The following is a 15,548-nucleotide window of genomic DNA, read 5'->3' on the forward strand; positions in this document are numbered from 1 at the left end:
TGAGGGAACCTTGAAAAGCTGCACTCCAATGCAAGCAAACATGAACTGAAGCAGAGTGGTGACGATCAAGATGTTGCCGATGGTGCGAATCGCCACGAAGACGCACTGCACCACGTTCTGCCAAGACCACAAGCAGTTTTATTCAATAATAAAATACATTTTTATCAATTTTAAAATTTATTAAAATTTAACATTTTAAAATTCTAAATTGAATTTATTTTTTTTCAATTTTCAATTTTTTATTTTCATTTAAAAATGTAAAATTTCAACATTTTTAAATTTTAAATTTTTTTTTTATTAAAAAAAAAAAATTACATTTAAAACCAAAATCATTTTGGTTTTAAATTATTTTGGCATTTAAAATGCTGATTAACCCTTGTGTCTAGAAATGGGGTCCAACTGACCCCACACACGTAAAACTTGTATCATTTGCCACAGTCCTCTACGTTTGCCTCAGTCCTCGCAYGCACAAGGGTTAAATGCTGATTAAAAACCAAAATATATATATAAAAAAATTATAAATCTGTATCAGATAAAATAAGAAACTAGAATATAAATTTTTAGAAGTCAAGTTGTAAGAAAAAGAATAAGCGAACCAATAGAGAAATGCAGCGGAGGCGTTTACCTTCAGCCCTTTGGCTCTGTTGATGGCTCGAAGCGGCCTCAGCACTCGGAGGACTCGCAGGATTTTCACCACGGAGATCGCACTCGAACTGGAAACAGCAAAACAAAGAGTTTAGACAATTATCCAGCTAATGAAAAATATAAAAATGGCAGATAACACTTGCTAAGATGCAGTAAAACGTGCAAAACTATGGAAGCCCATTTCTGCCATAAAAGGATAAAAACTTAAAAACCCAACAGGTGGTCATTATTACAAAACATAAAGACTTTTGTCAAATTTAATCAAAATTATGACTTTATATCTCGTTATGACTTTGCACCTCATAATTATGACTTTAAAACTCAAAATTATGACTGAAAGTCAAAATTCTTACTTCATATCTCAAAATTGGGAAATTAATATCATAATTCAAATGTAAAATTCTAAATCTATATCCAATAATTATGTCTGAGTTTGAAAATTATAACTTTGAAAGTCAAAATTATGACTTCAAATATAATTCTGAATGAATCTCATAATTAAAACTCTAAAATTCAAAATTCTGACTTCTTATCTCATAAGTATGTCTCTGAACATCAAAATTATGACTTTGAATCTCGTAATTATGACTTTATAATTCTAAATTATATCTTTCAATCTCATAATTATCACTTTAAAACTCAAAATTATGACTTCCTGTTGGACTTTTTTTTTGTGGCATAAATGGGCTTCCATACAAAACTAAGCTAATTGAACCATTATTTCTTTTCCTAGAATAATCTGCAGACTCTCGCTCATCTGTCTACTCACTGTAAGAAGAAAGACGTGAGCGACACACTGACGACCAGCAGGTCCAGGAGGTTGAAGGCGTTCCTGCAGAAAGAGCCGGTGTGAAGAAAAGCTCCATAAACCGTCATCTGGACGAGAAGGAGGCAGCAAAGAAACGAGATTAGGAAAAAAATCTTCTTGCAGTTTTTAAGCTCTGATTTATCCACTTTCATTCTGTCAGCCGTTACCTTCAGGACGATCTCCACCGTGAAAACCGAAGTGAAGACGTAATCGGCGTATCCGAGCACCTGACGATGACAGAAGCTAAGTCAGATTTCAGTAGCATCGCCGCGGAAACGGGATTAGACGCTGACGTTAAAGTGGCAGCCTGTCCTTACGATGTTCCTGAAAGAGTGGGATTTGATGGGATCCTCAGCAGCCAGCGAGATGCTGCTGAGGATGATGAAGATGAGGATGAAGTTGGTGAAGTAGGGGTGGTGAATGAGGTTGTGGCAGGCGACTCGCAAACTGAAGAACGAAGCGAATGAGAGGGAAGTCACACACGCTGCACCGGTTTGAGGGTTCTGTTAGATACGGACACTTTTCAAGTACCAGTTTTTCTTTCCAAGAATGAAGAAGGAGCTTCCGTCAGGAATCGGCACAATCTTCTCTTTGGGGCCGGAGAACTCGGGCTTCAGTGGAGCAACGCCTACAATAAAGAAAATAAACAAGACGAGCTGCTTTAAGATGTCTGTCAATCGGCGGATGTGTGACGTTTCTCCAGGGAAGAAAGACTCACCCTCCAGACCCTCGATGGCTCTCAGCTCCTCGTTTTCCTGCCAGTCATCCTCTTCGTTCTGAAGCCAAAAAACAAAAGGCCACCATCTTTATTTTACTGCAAACACAGTATTAAAGGGGACCAGTGTGTTTGGAGTTAAAATGAGCTGTTCCAAAAACCTCCAGACTTTCGATAGGCACTGCACCGTTACCTAGCAACCCAAGTGAAGCTCCAGCATGTTTGGTAAGCTGGTTTTACCGCTGTACAATGGCTGCTGGACCTAACCTGAGCAAGAAAGCCTAATAAGTTACCTTTAAGTTCAGACCCTTGGACTTTAATGTCAGTTTCTCTGTGGTTTTCCACAAATAGCTTCACGGCTCTGATGTATGACTCRTTTAAAAAGTTTTTACTTAATGTTGACTGATCAGGTAAAAATGCCTTACCAAATGTTTCAGGTAATATTGAGTCTTATATACCACATTTGCTGGAGGTTTGCTCTACCCGAGTTTCACTTCATCATGGGMAAACATCCTGCATTGATGTTAACATATGCAAGAAAAACTTAAACATGCTCTACCCCTGCATCTTCATCCTCTTTCTCTTCGTCCTCATCCCAATCCTCTTCGTCTTCCTTTTTCTCCCTGAATAAAAAAGGAAGCATCACAGTTTGGCTCTGATTAAACCATTTTAATGTGATCAAAGCACAACCAGAGGAAAATATAAATGTGTTTTATAAGCGTCTGAGGTTGATGATTACTACGACTYACTCTACTGCTTTCTTTCCACCGCTGCTTGCCAAGTTATCCACAGCGATAGCCAAGAAGACGTTCAGCAGGATGTCTGATCCCAGAGTCAAGGAGTTGGATTTGTTTGTTTCTTCGTGGGACGACATTCACACAGAACTTGGATTCAAAGTTGTTATAGTGAAAAAGGATACAGTTACCACAGACAAAGAGGATGACGAAATAAATGCAAACCACCATGTTAGGGAAGATCGGCCCGCCGTACGCCATGATGCCGTCATACATCACGGCGTTCCAGTCCTCTCCGGTGAGAATCTGCAACAAACAGGCACACATAGAAACCCAACCGGACAAAAAGGAGAACTTTGAGTAGGGACGTTGATTAATGCTTTTTTATTATTATTATTATTTCGAAAAGATTAACTAATAAAGCCCGTTTAGRCCTTCTTTAAGTGTTGTGGTTTGGACCCGATCCAGCAGAGGGCGCCGCTGGACAAACTTAAGAGAACGGAACCGCTGATTTAGAAACAAAGATGGCGGCAGGCCAAATCAAAACGGGAAAAAGAAACGGTCCAGAGTCCGGTGTGGGATGCAAAATGCACTTTATGCGGTTCTATTTTGAAATAYWAACACTCGACAACCTTCTTAAGTTTCACTTTAATCGCTSTCATTCAGTCGAGCTTCATGACTGAGCAACAACAACTTCTCATTCAAAAATTATTGATGTGCTACGAAGACGAGGGACAGAAAAGCAGAATGCTTAACATGTAAGATGAGAAAAAAAAACATGATCCTAATAAGCACGGTTGCTTTTTGAGGCTGTTGTGAGTTAATAACCATCATGGTGTCAAGTTTTGACATTTTCTCATTGTATAACATCTCTTTGTAAATGTTTCACGTTTTATTACTTTCATCTTCTATTTTTCTACACAGCAACCTAAGAGTATTCTGCCTTTTCAAATTTTATCATAAAAATATATAATACAATTATTTTATAATAAAATACAACTATTTTAGTGGGATTTTCAAAACCCCTCGCCAAGTGATTTGAAAAGCTTCTGAAAGAAAATKTATGTATCTTTCTGAAGATGTAATGTGTCAAAGTTTATTCACGTGAGAAATAATAATAATAGTAATACTGTTGATACAAAACAGTAATTTAGTATATTATGACTTAGCCCTTTGTGTTATGGGAAGACGGTCGTCCCTCTTGTTCAAAGAGGAAACTCAAGTTTTTAAGAAAATGGCCGCTTATCAACTCGTTAGCTGATCGATACAATTAATTAATTAACTGATAATTTTCCTAACTTCTACCATAGAGAATATCACCAGATAGAAGTAAATCACCTGGAAACATGTTAACAGTGCCTGGGGGAAGGAGTCAAACGTGCTTCTCTTCATCTGAGTCTCGTCAAAGTTGAACTTCCCTCCAAACAGCTGCATCCCCAGCAGGGCGAAGATGATGAGGAAGAGGAAGAGCAGCAGCAGAAGGGAGCAGATAGCTTTCATGGAGTTGAGCAGTGAGGTGACCAGATCAGAGAGAGCAGCCCAGTGCCTGAAGACRGAGAAATGAGGCTGGGATGCATGCAGGAAGCAAAGTTTGATCTGGATGTCTGGTTCTTTCTGGTACTGCTTACCGGGTCATCTTGAAAATCCTGAGCAGTCGGATGCAGCGCAGCACGGAGATGCCGATGGGTGGGATGAAATCCATCTCYACAAGCATCGTCTCGAGAATGCCGCCACACACCACGAAGCAGTCGAAGCGGTTGAACAGGGCCATRAAGTAGATCTGAAGACCGAAGGCGTACATCTTCATCAGCATCTCYAAGGTGAAGAGCAGCAGCAGGATCTTATTGGCTCGCTCTGAGGGGGCGGAGAAGATGAATCATTCACTGCAAAAACACAAAGTCTGACCAGGTATGTTTGGTCTGGTTCTAGTCCTAACATCTTAGTATACATTAAATAAGGCAAAACTCACTTACAAGTAACTTTTCAGCAAGATATAGGAACTTGTTTTAAATCAATAATTCCTAACTACTGATCAAWCTACAAACGTCAATGTGTTTTATTGGGATTAACAAATACTTAGTAAGAATGGTCTAGTCAAACCCCAGACCTACATAAAAGTGAGAATCTGTGACAAAACTAGGAAATACATTTTCACAGAAACTCTCTTTTCACAAACTTCAACTAGGTTGCAAAATATATCGACAAATATTTCAGTTTCTGCATGTGTAATGTGTTAGAAATATAACCCAAAAGACTTGCAGCTGCAGTTGCAGGAAAAAGTAATGCTACAAGATGTTGGATGTTGACTTATCAAACATTTATTTGTATTAACAAAACCTGTTTTCAATGGATTTCACTTATTTGTCCTACTTCTTGTTGGTCGTAAAGTCCCAACAAAATACAATGAATTTTCTGACTAACATGACAAAAAGCATTCACCACAAAAACACAAAATCTTACCAAGTATTCTGGTCTAGTTTCTGCTGCAAATATTTTAGTACACTTGAAGTATGACAAAACTAATTCACAAGTAACTTTTTAGTAAGATATAGCAGCTTGTGTCAAGTCAATAATTCTTTAATTTTAATGAAAATGCTAGTTCCACTGGCAGATTATTTCACTTAATACATGCGGAAATGTTTTAAGTGAAATAATCAATATTAAGGGAGTATATTCTTCTAAAAATTAGTTTTTCTAGAAACAAAATCATTTCAAGTTTGTCTTGAAACTAAACTGAAAATACTTGGTAAGATGTTGTGTTTTTGTAGTGTAAAACTCCAGTGAGTCATAAGAATCTGGCAGAAGTAAAGTTTTTTTCTTTCTTTTTAATTACCCTGCATTTCTGTGAGCCATTTTGGCTGTCCGTAATGCTCCGAGGCGCTGGCCACCGTGTTGAGGAACACCAGCAGCAACACCAACCAGTAGAAGTTCGTGGTCTTCACTGCAACRCGGCAGTTTTTTCTCATTGTGTGGTTCAGCTGGCACAACTGGTCACTAAAAGACAAATACAGYTTGTGTGTTAAAAATGAGGCTGGGCAAGATGGCTGAAAGATATATGACGATATAAACATTTCATATCAGTCTACATTGATAATATCAAATGGYTTTTTGTTCTAAATATCTGGAAAAACTCGTGGCAGTTATGAGGCAAAGTGGCGGAATCTTAAACTGCTGCTGYGGCAGTTACTCAACAAGTTGTTGCTAGGTAACCGAGGACTGGTTACCTAGCAACTTTTCTTAGCTAGTCGTCAGAGGCTGAGCGGCTATAATGATCGAAAAATAAAAACACTGTGATCATTTAATAAAGAAAATGCTACGGTAGATATTTTGGTATCTATACAGMGATAATATGAATCCAACATTCACAATAACTTTAAATAAAAGGATCTGATCCTAAAACAGTGAGTCAAACACACCACTGMACTATTACATCTGATTTTATTTTTCCATGTCTTCCAGTTAGTGCTAATTATTAAGACAAAAACTAACAAAGAAGTTCAATGAATGTGAGTGCTGCTCACAGATTTTTACAAAAAAAATGTCCCACCAGAAGCTGTTGGCCATCATCTTCGCCCTTAAAAAAAAGAAAATGGGAGGCATGTTAGCACAATAGTTAATTGATTCATTACTGAAATTTGTCTCTCCTCTGTTGCCTTACATGAGTGAAGCACAGAAGCCACTATCATCGTCGAGATATGCAATATCATCGTCAGAGTCCGACTCTGTTAAACATACAAAATAATCTGCACACTGTAGCAGCTGGAAATAAAATAAACAGAAAAGGAGCTCCTGGCTTTCATACCTCCTCCGTCCTCACTGTGTTTGTACCAACCAAACTTCTTCATCATCTTTTTCTTTGCAATTGCAGCACCTTCAGAAATGCARAAAAGATTTTTTATGGGATGCTGCAATTCAATAAGGTGTGTGTTTGGTGGGAAAACTACAAAAGAGGATTAGGGCCACCAAAGAAAAAAATAATAATTCTGACTTTGAACCCAGAATTTTGACTTTTTTCCGCAAAACTATCACCTTTTTCTCTAAATTCTTACATTTTTTCCTCTAACGTATCACTTTTTTTAAATCAAAATTTTGACTTTTTTCGTAGAGTTTAGACTTTAAACCAACTTCTACTTTTCCTTCGGAATTCTTAATTTAACCTCAGAATTCTAATTTTGTGTTAATCTATGTCAAAATCCAAATAAATAACCAAACATTCTGAAGTTTGTGTCAGTAATATTGTTAATATGTAAAAATAATCATATAGCTGTTTCTTCCTTGTTACAGGATTTGTAAACCAGCATTTTTTTCAGAATTCTATTTTTTCTTTTTAGTGGCACCAGCCCTCTTCCATAGAAACACTTTAAAGACTTTAGGCTAACGTTTATTTCCTTCCTCGTCCACATCCTCGGCTTCTATGAGCCAGTCCATGTATCCGATCATGTCCTCCTCCATCTGCTTGCTCTCCTGAGCTTTCTGCAGCTCTCCACGCGCAACAGCCTTCTCTCTCTCTTTGGAAAACTCGCTGTAAAAGATAAACACTTGAAAGATTACCACATCATGCTACGAGAGCTTTACCAGTGTTCAGAAAGTGTGAGATTGAGAGAAAAGTGGAAGTCTGCGAGACAGCAACTACCTACCCGCTCAACACACCCAATACAAGGTTGATGATGAAAAATGATCCGAAAATGACTAAAGATACAAAGTAGACCCACGGAATGTCGAAGCCGATGGCATCATTCATCTGCACAGAAATAAAGAGAAAGCACATATTTATAAAACGTACAAATACAACATGCAACCCCCATAAAGATGCATAAACATCCAAATAAAGCCATCTAAGAATTTCATCAACATAATCTCACTACAAAAACACAAAATCTTACCAAGTATTTTTTATGTAGTTTGTAGTGCAAATATCTGCCAGCAAAACTAGAATTYTTTCATCAATATTAAGGAGTTATTGACTTAAAACCAAGCTCATATTTCTGGTTGAAAAGGTACTTTTAAGCTAGTTTTGTCTTTTTTTTCCCCCAAGTGTACTAAAATATTTGCACTAGAAACTACTAGACCAAAAATACTTGGCAAGATTTTGTGGTTTTGCAGTATTCATATGAAAATTTTAGGACAATTATTATTATTTAAAAAAATCATTGATGCTCGCTAAATGTATGTCCTCCAAAGCATANACTTTTTTTAAATCAAAATTTTGACTTTTTTCGTAGAGTTTAGACTTTAAACCAACTTCTACTTTTCCTTCGGAATTCTTAATTTAACCTCAGAATTCTAATTTTGTGTTAATCTATGTCAAAATCCAAATAAATAACCAAACATTCTGAAGTTTGTGTCAGTAATATTGTTAATATGTAAAAATAATCATATAGCTGTTTCTTCCTTGTTACAGGATTTGTAAACCAGCATTTTTTTCAGAATTCTATTTTTTCTTTTTAGTGGCACCAGCCCTCTTCCATAGAAACACTTTAAAGACTTTAGGCTAACGTTTATTTCCTTCCTCGTCCACATCCTCGGCTTCTATGAGCCAGTCCATGTATCCRATCATGTCCTCCTCCATCTGCTTGCTCTCCTGAGCTTTCTGCAGCTCTCCACGCGCAACAGCCTTCTCTCTYTCYTTGGAAAACTCGCTGTAAAAGATAAACACTTGAAAGATTACCACATCATGCTACGAGAGCTTTAYCAGTGTTCAGAAAGTGTGAGATTGAGAGAAAAGTGGAAGTCTGCGAGACAGCAACTACCTACCCGCTCAACACACCCAATACAAGGTTGATGATGAAAAATGATCCGAAAATGACTAAAGATACAAAGTAGACCCACGGAATGTCGAAGCCGATGGCATCATTCATCTGCACAGAAATAAAGAGAAAGCACATATTTATAAAACGTACAAATACAACATGCAACCCCCATAAAGATGCATAAACATCCAAATAAAGCCATCTAAGAATTTCATCAACATAATCTCACTACAAAAACACAAAATCTTACCAAGTATTTTTTATGTAGTTTGTAGTGCAAATATCTGCCAGCAAAACTAGAATTYTTTCATCAATATTAAGGAGTTATTGACTTAAAACCAAGCTCATATTTCTGGTTGAAAAGGTACTTTTAAGCTAGTTTTGTCTTTTTTTTCCCCCAAGTGTACTAAAATATTTGCACTAGAAACTACTAGACCAAAAATACTTGGCAAGATTTTGTGGTTTTGCAGTATTCATATGAAAATTTTAGGACAATTATTATTATTTAAAAAAATCATTGATGCTCGCTAAATGTATGTCCTCCAAAGCATAATTTCTGGTAATGATCTTCAATAGGAAATTTGTTACAATGTTTACAGATCCACCATTTTATTTCTATTTTTTTTATTTTAATTTAAAGAAAAACTGAAAACTTTAGTAAAAAGAGAATGGATACATTTTCTTCCTTAGAATGGTGCTATTTGTGCAAAATTTAAATAAAAACGTAGAATCCAATCTATGGAAGAGAATTATAAATTAAAAATAATTTATACTTTTTTCCTCAGAATTATGACATTAATCTTCTAAAATTAGAATTCTTATGTTAAAGTCAGAATTCTGAGGGGGGAAAAAAAAAATCACAATTCTGACTTTTTTGTTGTTTTTCAGTGGCAATAATGTTCTTCCATACAAACATAAAAACCATTGATCTGAAGCGTGGGAGTTGTGCATGAATGTGTTTTTTACCCAGTAGAGAACGTCTGTCCAGCCCTCCATAGTGATGCACTGGAAAACTGTGAGCATGGCAAAGAAAATGTTGTCAAAGTTTGTGATGCCGCCATTCGGACCCTCCCACTTCCCTTTGCATTCGGTGCCATTGGTGACACAAAAACGTCCGACTCCCGCAAAAGCACACGGCGACGGATCATCCTCCACCATGAGGCCTGCAGAAGACGGAAGAACATGAGGAGGAGGATGATGAAGGCAGAGACGTTCTGGGGAGCCCAGACAGCGGACCGACCCGTGCTGGTGTCGAAGCAGGTCTTGTGCATCCTGCCGAGGAAAAGCTCCAAGCCGATGATGGCRTAGATTATGATGACGAACATGACGAGCATGCCGATGTGGAGCAGTGGGACCATGGCCTTCATGATGGAGTTCAACACAATCTGCAAACCTGACGGGACAAAATGATCATTCAGCTGAATCCAGGGTTCCCAGAACCTAAACCTACTAAATATGTAAACATCAACTTTTATAATATTTTTATTCACTGTTCAATAATTATCACTTTCRTTTAGCATAAATGCTAACCTCATTTCTTATTATTCTAGTTAGCAATGAAGGCTGTAGTTGAGTATTTTATTATCAGGACTTTAATGAGGTCATGTTTATGTCATTACRTATTACCTGGTAATAAAATTTSTCTCTTTTAAGGTAATGTGTGATATTTTATTTGAATCATAGATCAAATTTTATTTTATCTCTATAGTATTTAGGCATTTTGTAGCGTTGTTCTCCACAGCAGGGCTGCCGCACAGTTTTTTTGGTCTTTTTCAGAAACATGTCTGTGGGGTTAAATTGGGGTGAAAAAGCTTGTTAAAAAAAATTTAAATAAAAAGAAAAGATTTTAAACTGAAAAAAACCTTGAATTTGACAAGTAGTTTTGAACATTTTTCTCAATTTAAAAATTATTTTTCAGTTTCAAAAMATAATTTTTCAGTATAATCTTTTTTTTCAGTCATTTTTTTTCTTGTTTGAACAAACTTTATGYCCCCAATTTAATTCCATMCTTGTTAATTTCATGCTTACTGTGCTATTTTGAGGAACAAAGCAGTTTGGCAAGTTTTCCTGGTAGCCAGTCAGAAAGATGAACATGGCACGTAACATTTCATTAAGTTACTTTAACTCCCACATCTACTKTCTCTGATCGTTTTCCTGTTTTCTTTCATTTAAATGAATCTCAAGAAAACAAACATCCTTTGAATTCACATTGGCAGGCATTTCTTGGCAAACAACGAAAACGAAAACATTTTGTTTCTCAAGATTAACTCCCTAAAATGTCCGCTATTGACCTCTGTAGTAATGATTGAAAACCAAATCATATTTTATAACAAAAGAAAATTCTAATAAGTTTCCATTTTTTAATTTAAATTTTTTTTCTCATCATCCCTCCAACTTTCTGAGGCTCCATTTACTAAACGTMGAACAGAAACAAAAGCCAGCTGAGAAAATATATAGATATAAAACAAATGTATACGTACTCGGCACGCCGGATACGAGCCGAAGAGGTCGCAGCACCCTGAAAGCTCTGAGAGCTTTAACATCCAGGCCTCCGGGTTTTCCTGCAGCATGGTGGGCCTCGCCCGGCTTATGGTCTGTCATTCCCTCTGCTATCACACTGAACAACCTGCACAGASAATGGCATCAATGTTGCCCCATAGATTTTATTTAAGAGCGATAGCTTTCGATGGTAAATTTTGTGATACCCGACAATGACGATAATRAAATCCAGCAGGTTCCAACCGCTGCGTATGTAGGCGCTGGGGTGCATCACTAAACCGTAGGCAAGGATCTTGGTGAAGGTCTCGATGGTGAAGATGACGAGGAAGACGTATTCGACTTGTTCCTTAAAATCAGAGCACAGGTGTGGTGGATCAGTGAGAAAATGCATCACCACTTTTGTATTTTGTTGCAKAGTGGGATTATTTGTTTGTGAACATGGCGGATGTGTTTGCAACGTGASAGCAGAAAGAGGCGAACGGCCTTTAAATTGTCACTGGTTGCCATGGTGACCCACGTGTATTTTGTTGTTTTAACATTAACCAGCATGTTTTTGGTGAACGGGATACGTAAGACGGCATTCTAGGGACACAGCAGATAGAAAAAAGGAGTACATATAAGCCAAAATGCTCAGAAACCTTTTGGATAATCCCAAATATTTTCTAGAAAAAAGGAAATCTCTGAGCTCGAAAAGTCAAAAATTTGCTACAGAAAACTCAAAACGTGTTTTTGATTAATGTCAGAAATTTTCAGGAAAAAACTTGAAAATGTCTAAGTTCTTAAAGCTGAAAGCTTGCTAGAAAAAAATCTGAATTTTTTTCTTTACGAAAAAACAAAGAAATTTCCAAGCTCATAAAGTTTAAAGTTAGCTAGAATTTCTTTTTAAATATTTGATTGTCAGAAAATGTCTAGAAAAAACAGGGACATTTCTGAGTTTGAAAAGTTGAACATTTGCTTGAAAAAACTCAGAAGTTTTGAGTTGAATCTCACAGATTGTCTATAAAGAAACTTGGAAATTTTAGAATTTCAAAGCTGACMATTTTCATCTTTTGAAACTGAAATTTTCAAGCATTTTTAGCTAAAATTTCTTAAATTAATTTTAGAATCTGAGTTTTTTGATGAAAATTTATTTAGCTCTCAATGAGATGCTGTCAAGTCTCAAGTCCCTCTAAATAAGACAAACATATCCATGGTTTAATTTATTTGAAATGCAAAGAACAAATAAAGTACAACCATTTCTTCCTATTTTGGCTCAGACTAGCAGAAAATTAACAGTGCAGCAGGCGGGCTGAGAAAACACTGAACATTTTCAAAAACTCCACCATTAAGAACAGATTTGTTCCTKGTGGTAAAACGACCTCCTTTTGCCAAGAGAAGATCAGTTAATGCTGGAGCTGGAATGGCTTTCTAACCTGCTAACCTGCAGCCTAAAACACGYTGTCCCCACTTCRCTTTGCTGTGAACTTTCAGGTTAATGCTGCTAATTAATGCCGCTTGGACTTCACCTCAAACTGACACAGTTACCCTGCAGCAGTGGTGTAGTTTAACATAACAGAACAAGTTATGTTCTTCTCTAAAACCTGTTTATATATAAAAAAGACAAGAAAGAGATAATATGCGACAGATCGTATACAGTCAGCTTAACTCATCTGTGAAATCCAATAAAGGGATCTACAAACATTCATCCTGCTGTTGGTATGTACATGTGCATGTGTGTGTGTGTTGCTTTAAAAACACTTAAACTGCACTTCCAGCTTGTATTTTGAACAGGGCTCAAACAATTAATTGTGATTAATCAATTATTGAAAAATAATCGTTAAATAATTGATTAATTGTTAACTGGAGGATACAGACTCAAAACAAGACTTTTTGCTGAAATGATAACATACAGTGATAATTAAGACACAATTTTACTAAAAATATATATACATTAGGCATTTAAGATTTAAAAAAAATACTTAAATATGATCTTCCCAGAACTCCTGAAGTGGCATAGTTTTAGATTTACCACTTTCAAATTCTGCAAAAACAAATAAACAAACAAAAAAATACTTGTATTAAGCAAAAAAGAAAAAGCCAACAGAGTAGCTCTACACTATTTTTATTATGCTTTGCTTCAAATGATCAAGCATACACTAACAAAATGCTGTTATGACATTTTAGTCAATAAAATATACATTTTCTTATTTAAAAATGGATTCAATAATTTGTTTATTTGGATTTTTATGTATTTCTAATATTGTACAAAAATACGTAAGTGGTTAAATAAACAATTAGTAAAATTTGTCAATTTTGTTGCCTAATTAATTGATTAATCATCAGAATAATTGATAACTAAAATATTTGTTAGTTGTAGCCCTAATTTTGAATATTTTTTACAATATTCACACTGTAAAATGACTGCTCCTACAATRTGATTTTAGCAATATTTCCTCTATGGATGACATAAATATTTAAATTAATTATTTAGTCAGGCTGATTAGTTTCTTTCTACATAATTAGATTTAATTTCAGATATTTTAGTGTAAAAAACTGCCATTAAAGAGGAATAAGGATGCACATTGAGATGGGAGGAGTAGAGACAAAGCAGATGGTTGGAGTTTAAGTAAGGTATGACCTCTGACAAGCTCGTCCAGCGAAGGTCACACTACATCTCTAACACCATTACCTCCACTTGAATACTGGTTAAACTGCTGCATGCCTACTCACTCTTCTTCAGAAGAATGCAACTCATTTTATGCTTTCTACAAACTGTTAAAAARTATTATTTTTAACATTTCTATTACAAAGTCCATCTTGCTGTATGTTTAAAATCGCCTTTTTCCGAAGCTGTTTGTCAAACATTGTGTATAAAAAGGCTATTCTCTGTAATTTTATGGGTTTTATTTGGATTAAATTTTATGAATCTGTAACAGGGTTTTATTTTAACATCACTACAGATGTGAAGTTTGTGGAAATTTGCTTATTTATTCTTAGAATCTATTTTGTTAGGTAAAGAAGTTGTTTCTCCAGACATTTATTGGTGCGTTAAGTTCTGTTGGCAGTTGGTGGTTACCATAGCAACCGGTAACCGACAGCTCCTCCCCCTTTTTTTCAAGAGCCTATAACCAAAAATATGTTTTCACTCAAAAAATGACTAAAAGATACTCACAAGTAGCACTGAAGCGATTAATTGATTATGAAAAATGTGAGCAGGATCTTAATAAGTGAGAATGCGTTCTCACTTATTAAGATCCTGCTCACATTTTTCGGTCGTAARCTACTTCTGCTATCTTCAATTAATTGTGCTAATTCATATATCAAAACGTTCAGCTTCTTCAGGAGATTGCTACTATGACTTTTGCTAAAATTTACTATTGTACTTTTTGAAATAATTGCCCTTTTGTGCAAATTTTTTGCCCCATTGAAATACATGGTGGAATTCACTAACTGATGAAATAGAGTGTCCACTTTAGCAACTGCCGTTTTTGAACTTTCAATGCTTTTTGACAAACAAAATGATGCGGTTCATACATATTTCACTGTGGAGAAATAATTTATGCATCAAAACGTAGCCAYGTGTGTCTACTTTAAGGAACTATTCCTATCATTGCTACAGCTCTGTCTGTTTTCTGTCAAACTCTTCTGGAGTTTGACAGAAACTCTGTCACATCTTCTCCTATTCTTTCAATGTATTTTTCTCTTGTGCTCTGTTTCTATCTGTTTGCATTCTGCTTATCTACCTTTCTGTATATGCCTTCTGCTTCTACTGGTTGTACTGTCTGCAAAGGTCTTCTGCAAACTTTAATTTAGCAATTCATATATCAAAATGTTCTGCTTCTTTTGCTCCATTATGCTTTTTGTTTTGCTATGTTTCACTTCTTCAAATATTTCTGGTTTTGTACTAATTTCTGCTTCTGCTAATTTCTGCTTTTTGCTATGTTTCACTGTTTAATTGTTTAAACTATTTCTGGTTTTGTACTAATTTCTGCTTCTGCTAATTTCTGCTTCTTGCTGTTTCACTGTTCAACTGTTTCAACTATTTCTTGTTTTGCACTAATTTCCTCTTGTGCTAATTATGATCTTAAGCTCTGTTTCACTTTTTTGACTTTTCAAATAATTCAGGTTGCACACAAACTTCTGCTTCTTCAGCTGAATTTTGCTATACCTTTGCTAAGTTTCACTACTTAGCAAAGGATTTCTATGTATAACTGTAGCTTTCTTATACTTTTTTCTACTTCTTATTCTTTGTTCTCATGTTTCTTACATTTCTCCATCAATCATTCTGCAAATATGCTTCTTTTGCCCCTTTATGCTCTTTGTTTTGCTATGTTTCACTTCTTCAAATATTTCTGGTTGTGTACTAATTTCTGCTTCTGATAATTTATGCTGTTTGCTACGTTTCACTGCTCAACTGT

At 35.9% G+C, this 15,548-nt stretch overlaps 1 protein-coding gene across 1 annotated transcript in view; it reads right to left on the minus strand.

Annotated features, from left to right (window-relative positions):
- Positions 1 to 15,548, minus strand: part of cacna1fa (calcium channel, voltage-dependent, L type, alpha 1F subunit a) — a 32,984-nt gene that overhangs the window by 13,497 nt on the left and 3,939 nt on the right. Inside the window, exons 4-24 of the mRNA XM_017306011.1 lie at positions 11,358 to 11,497; positions 11,133 to 11,278; positions 9,893 to 10,045; positions 9,619 to 9,815; positions 8,657 to 8,760; positions 8,399 to 8,541; positions 6,705 to 6,773; positions 6,561 to 6,624; positions 6,450 to 6,476; positions 5,736 to 5,896; positions 4,531 to 4,756; positions 4,241 to 4,448; positions 3,088 to 3,208; positions 2,918 to 2,990; positions 2,728 to 2,791; positions 2,172 to 2,229; positions 1,985 to 2,081; positions 1,771 to 1,900; positions 1,415 to 1,680; positions 626 to 713; positions 10 to 117 (exon numbers count right to left, since the gene is read on the minus strand). Of these exons, the coding sequence (XP_017161500.1) occupies positions 10 to 117; positions 626 to 713; positions 1,415 to 1,680; positions 1,771 to 1,900; positions 1,985 to 2,081; positions 2,172 to 2,229; positions 2,728 to 2,791; positions 2,918 to 2,990; positions 3,088 to 3,208; positions 4,241 to 4,448; positions 4,531 to 4,756; positions 5,736 to 5,896; positions 6,450 to 6,476; positions 6,561 to 6,624; positions 6,705 to 6,773; positions 8,399 to 8,541; positions 8,657 to 8,760; positions 9,619 to 9,815; positions 9,893 to 10,045; positions 11,133 to 11,278; positions 11,358 to 11,497 (2,643 nt within the window). The remainder of the gene's footprint in view (positions 1 to 9; positions 118 to 625; positions 714 to 1,414; positions 1,681 to 1,770; positions 1,901 to 1,984; positions 2,082 to 2,171; positions 2,230 to 2,727; positions 2,792 to 2,917; positions 2,991 to 3,087; positions 3,209 to 4,240; positions 4,449 to 4,530; positions 4,757 to 5,735; positions 5,897 to 6,449; positions 6,477 to 6,560; positions 6,625 to 6,704; positions 6,774 to 8,398; positions 8,542 to 8,656; positions 8,761 to 9,618; positions 9,816 to 9,892; positions 10,046 to 11,132; positions 11,279 to 11,357; positions 11,498 to 15,548) is intronic.

This window comes from Poecilia reticulata, linkage group LG7 (genome assembly GCF_000633615.1).
Source record: "Poecilia reticulata strain Guanapo linkage group LG7, Guppy_female_1.0+MT, whole genome shotgun sequence".
In the NCBI taxonomy this organism is placed as follows: Eukaryota; Metazoa; Chordata; class Actinopteri; order Cyprinodontiformes; family Poeciliidae; genus Poecilia; species Poecilia reticulata.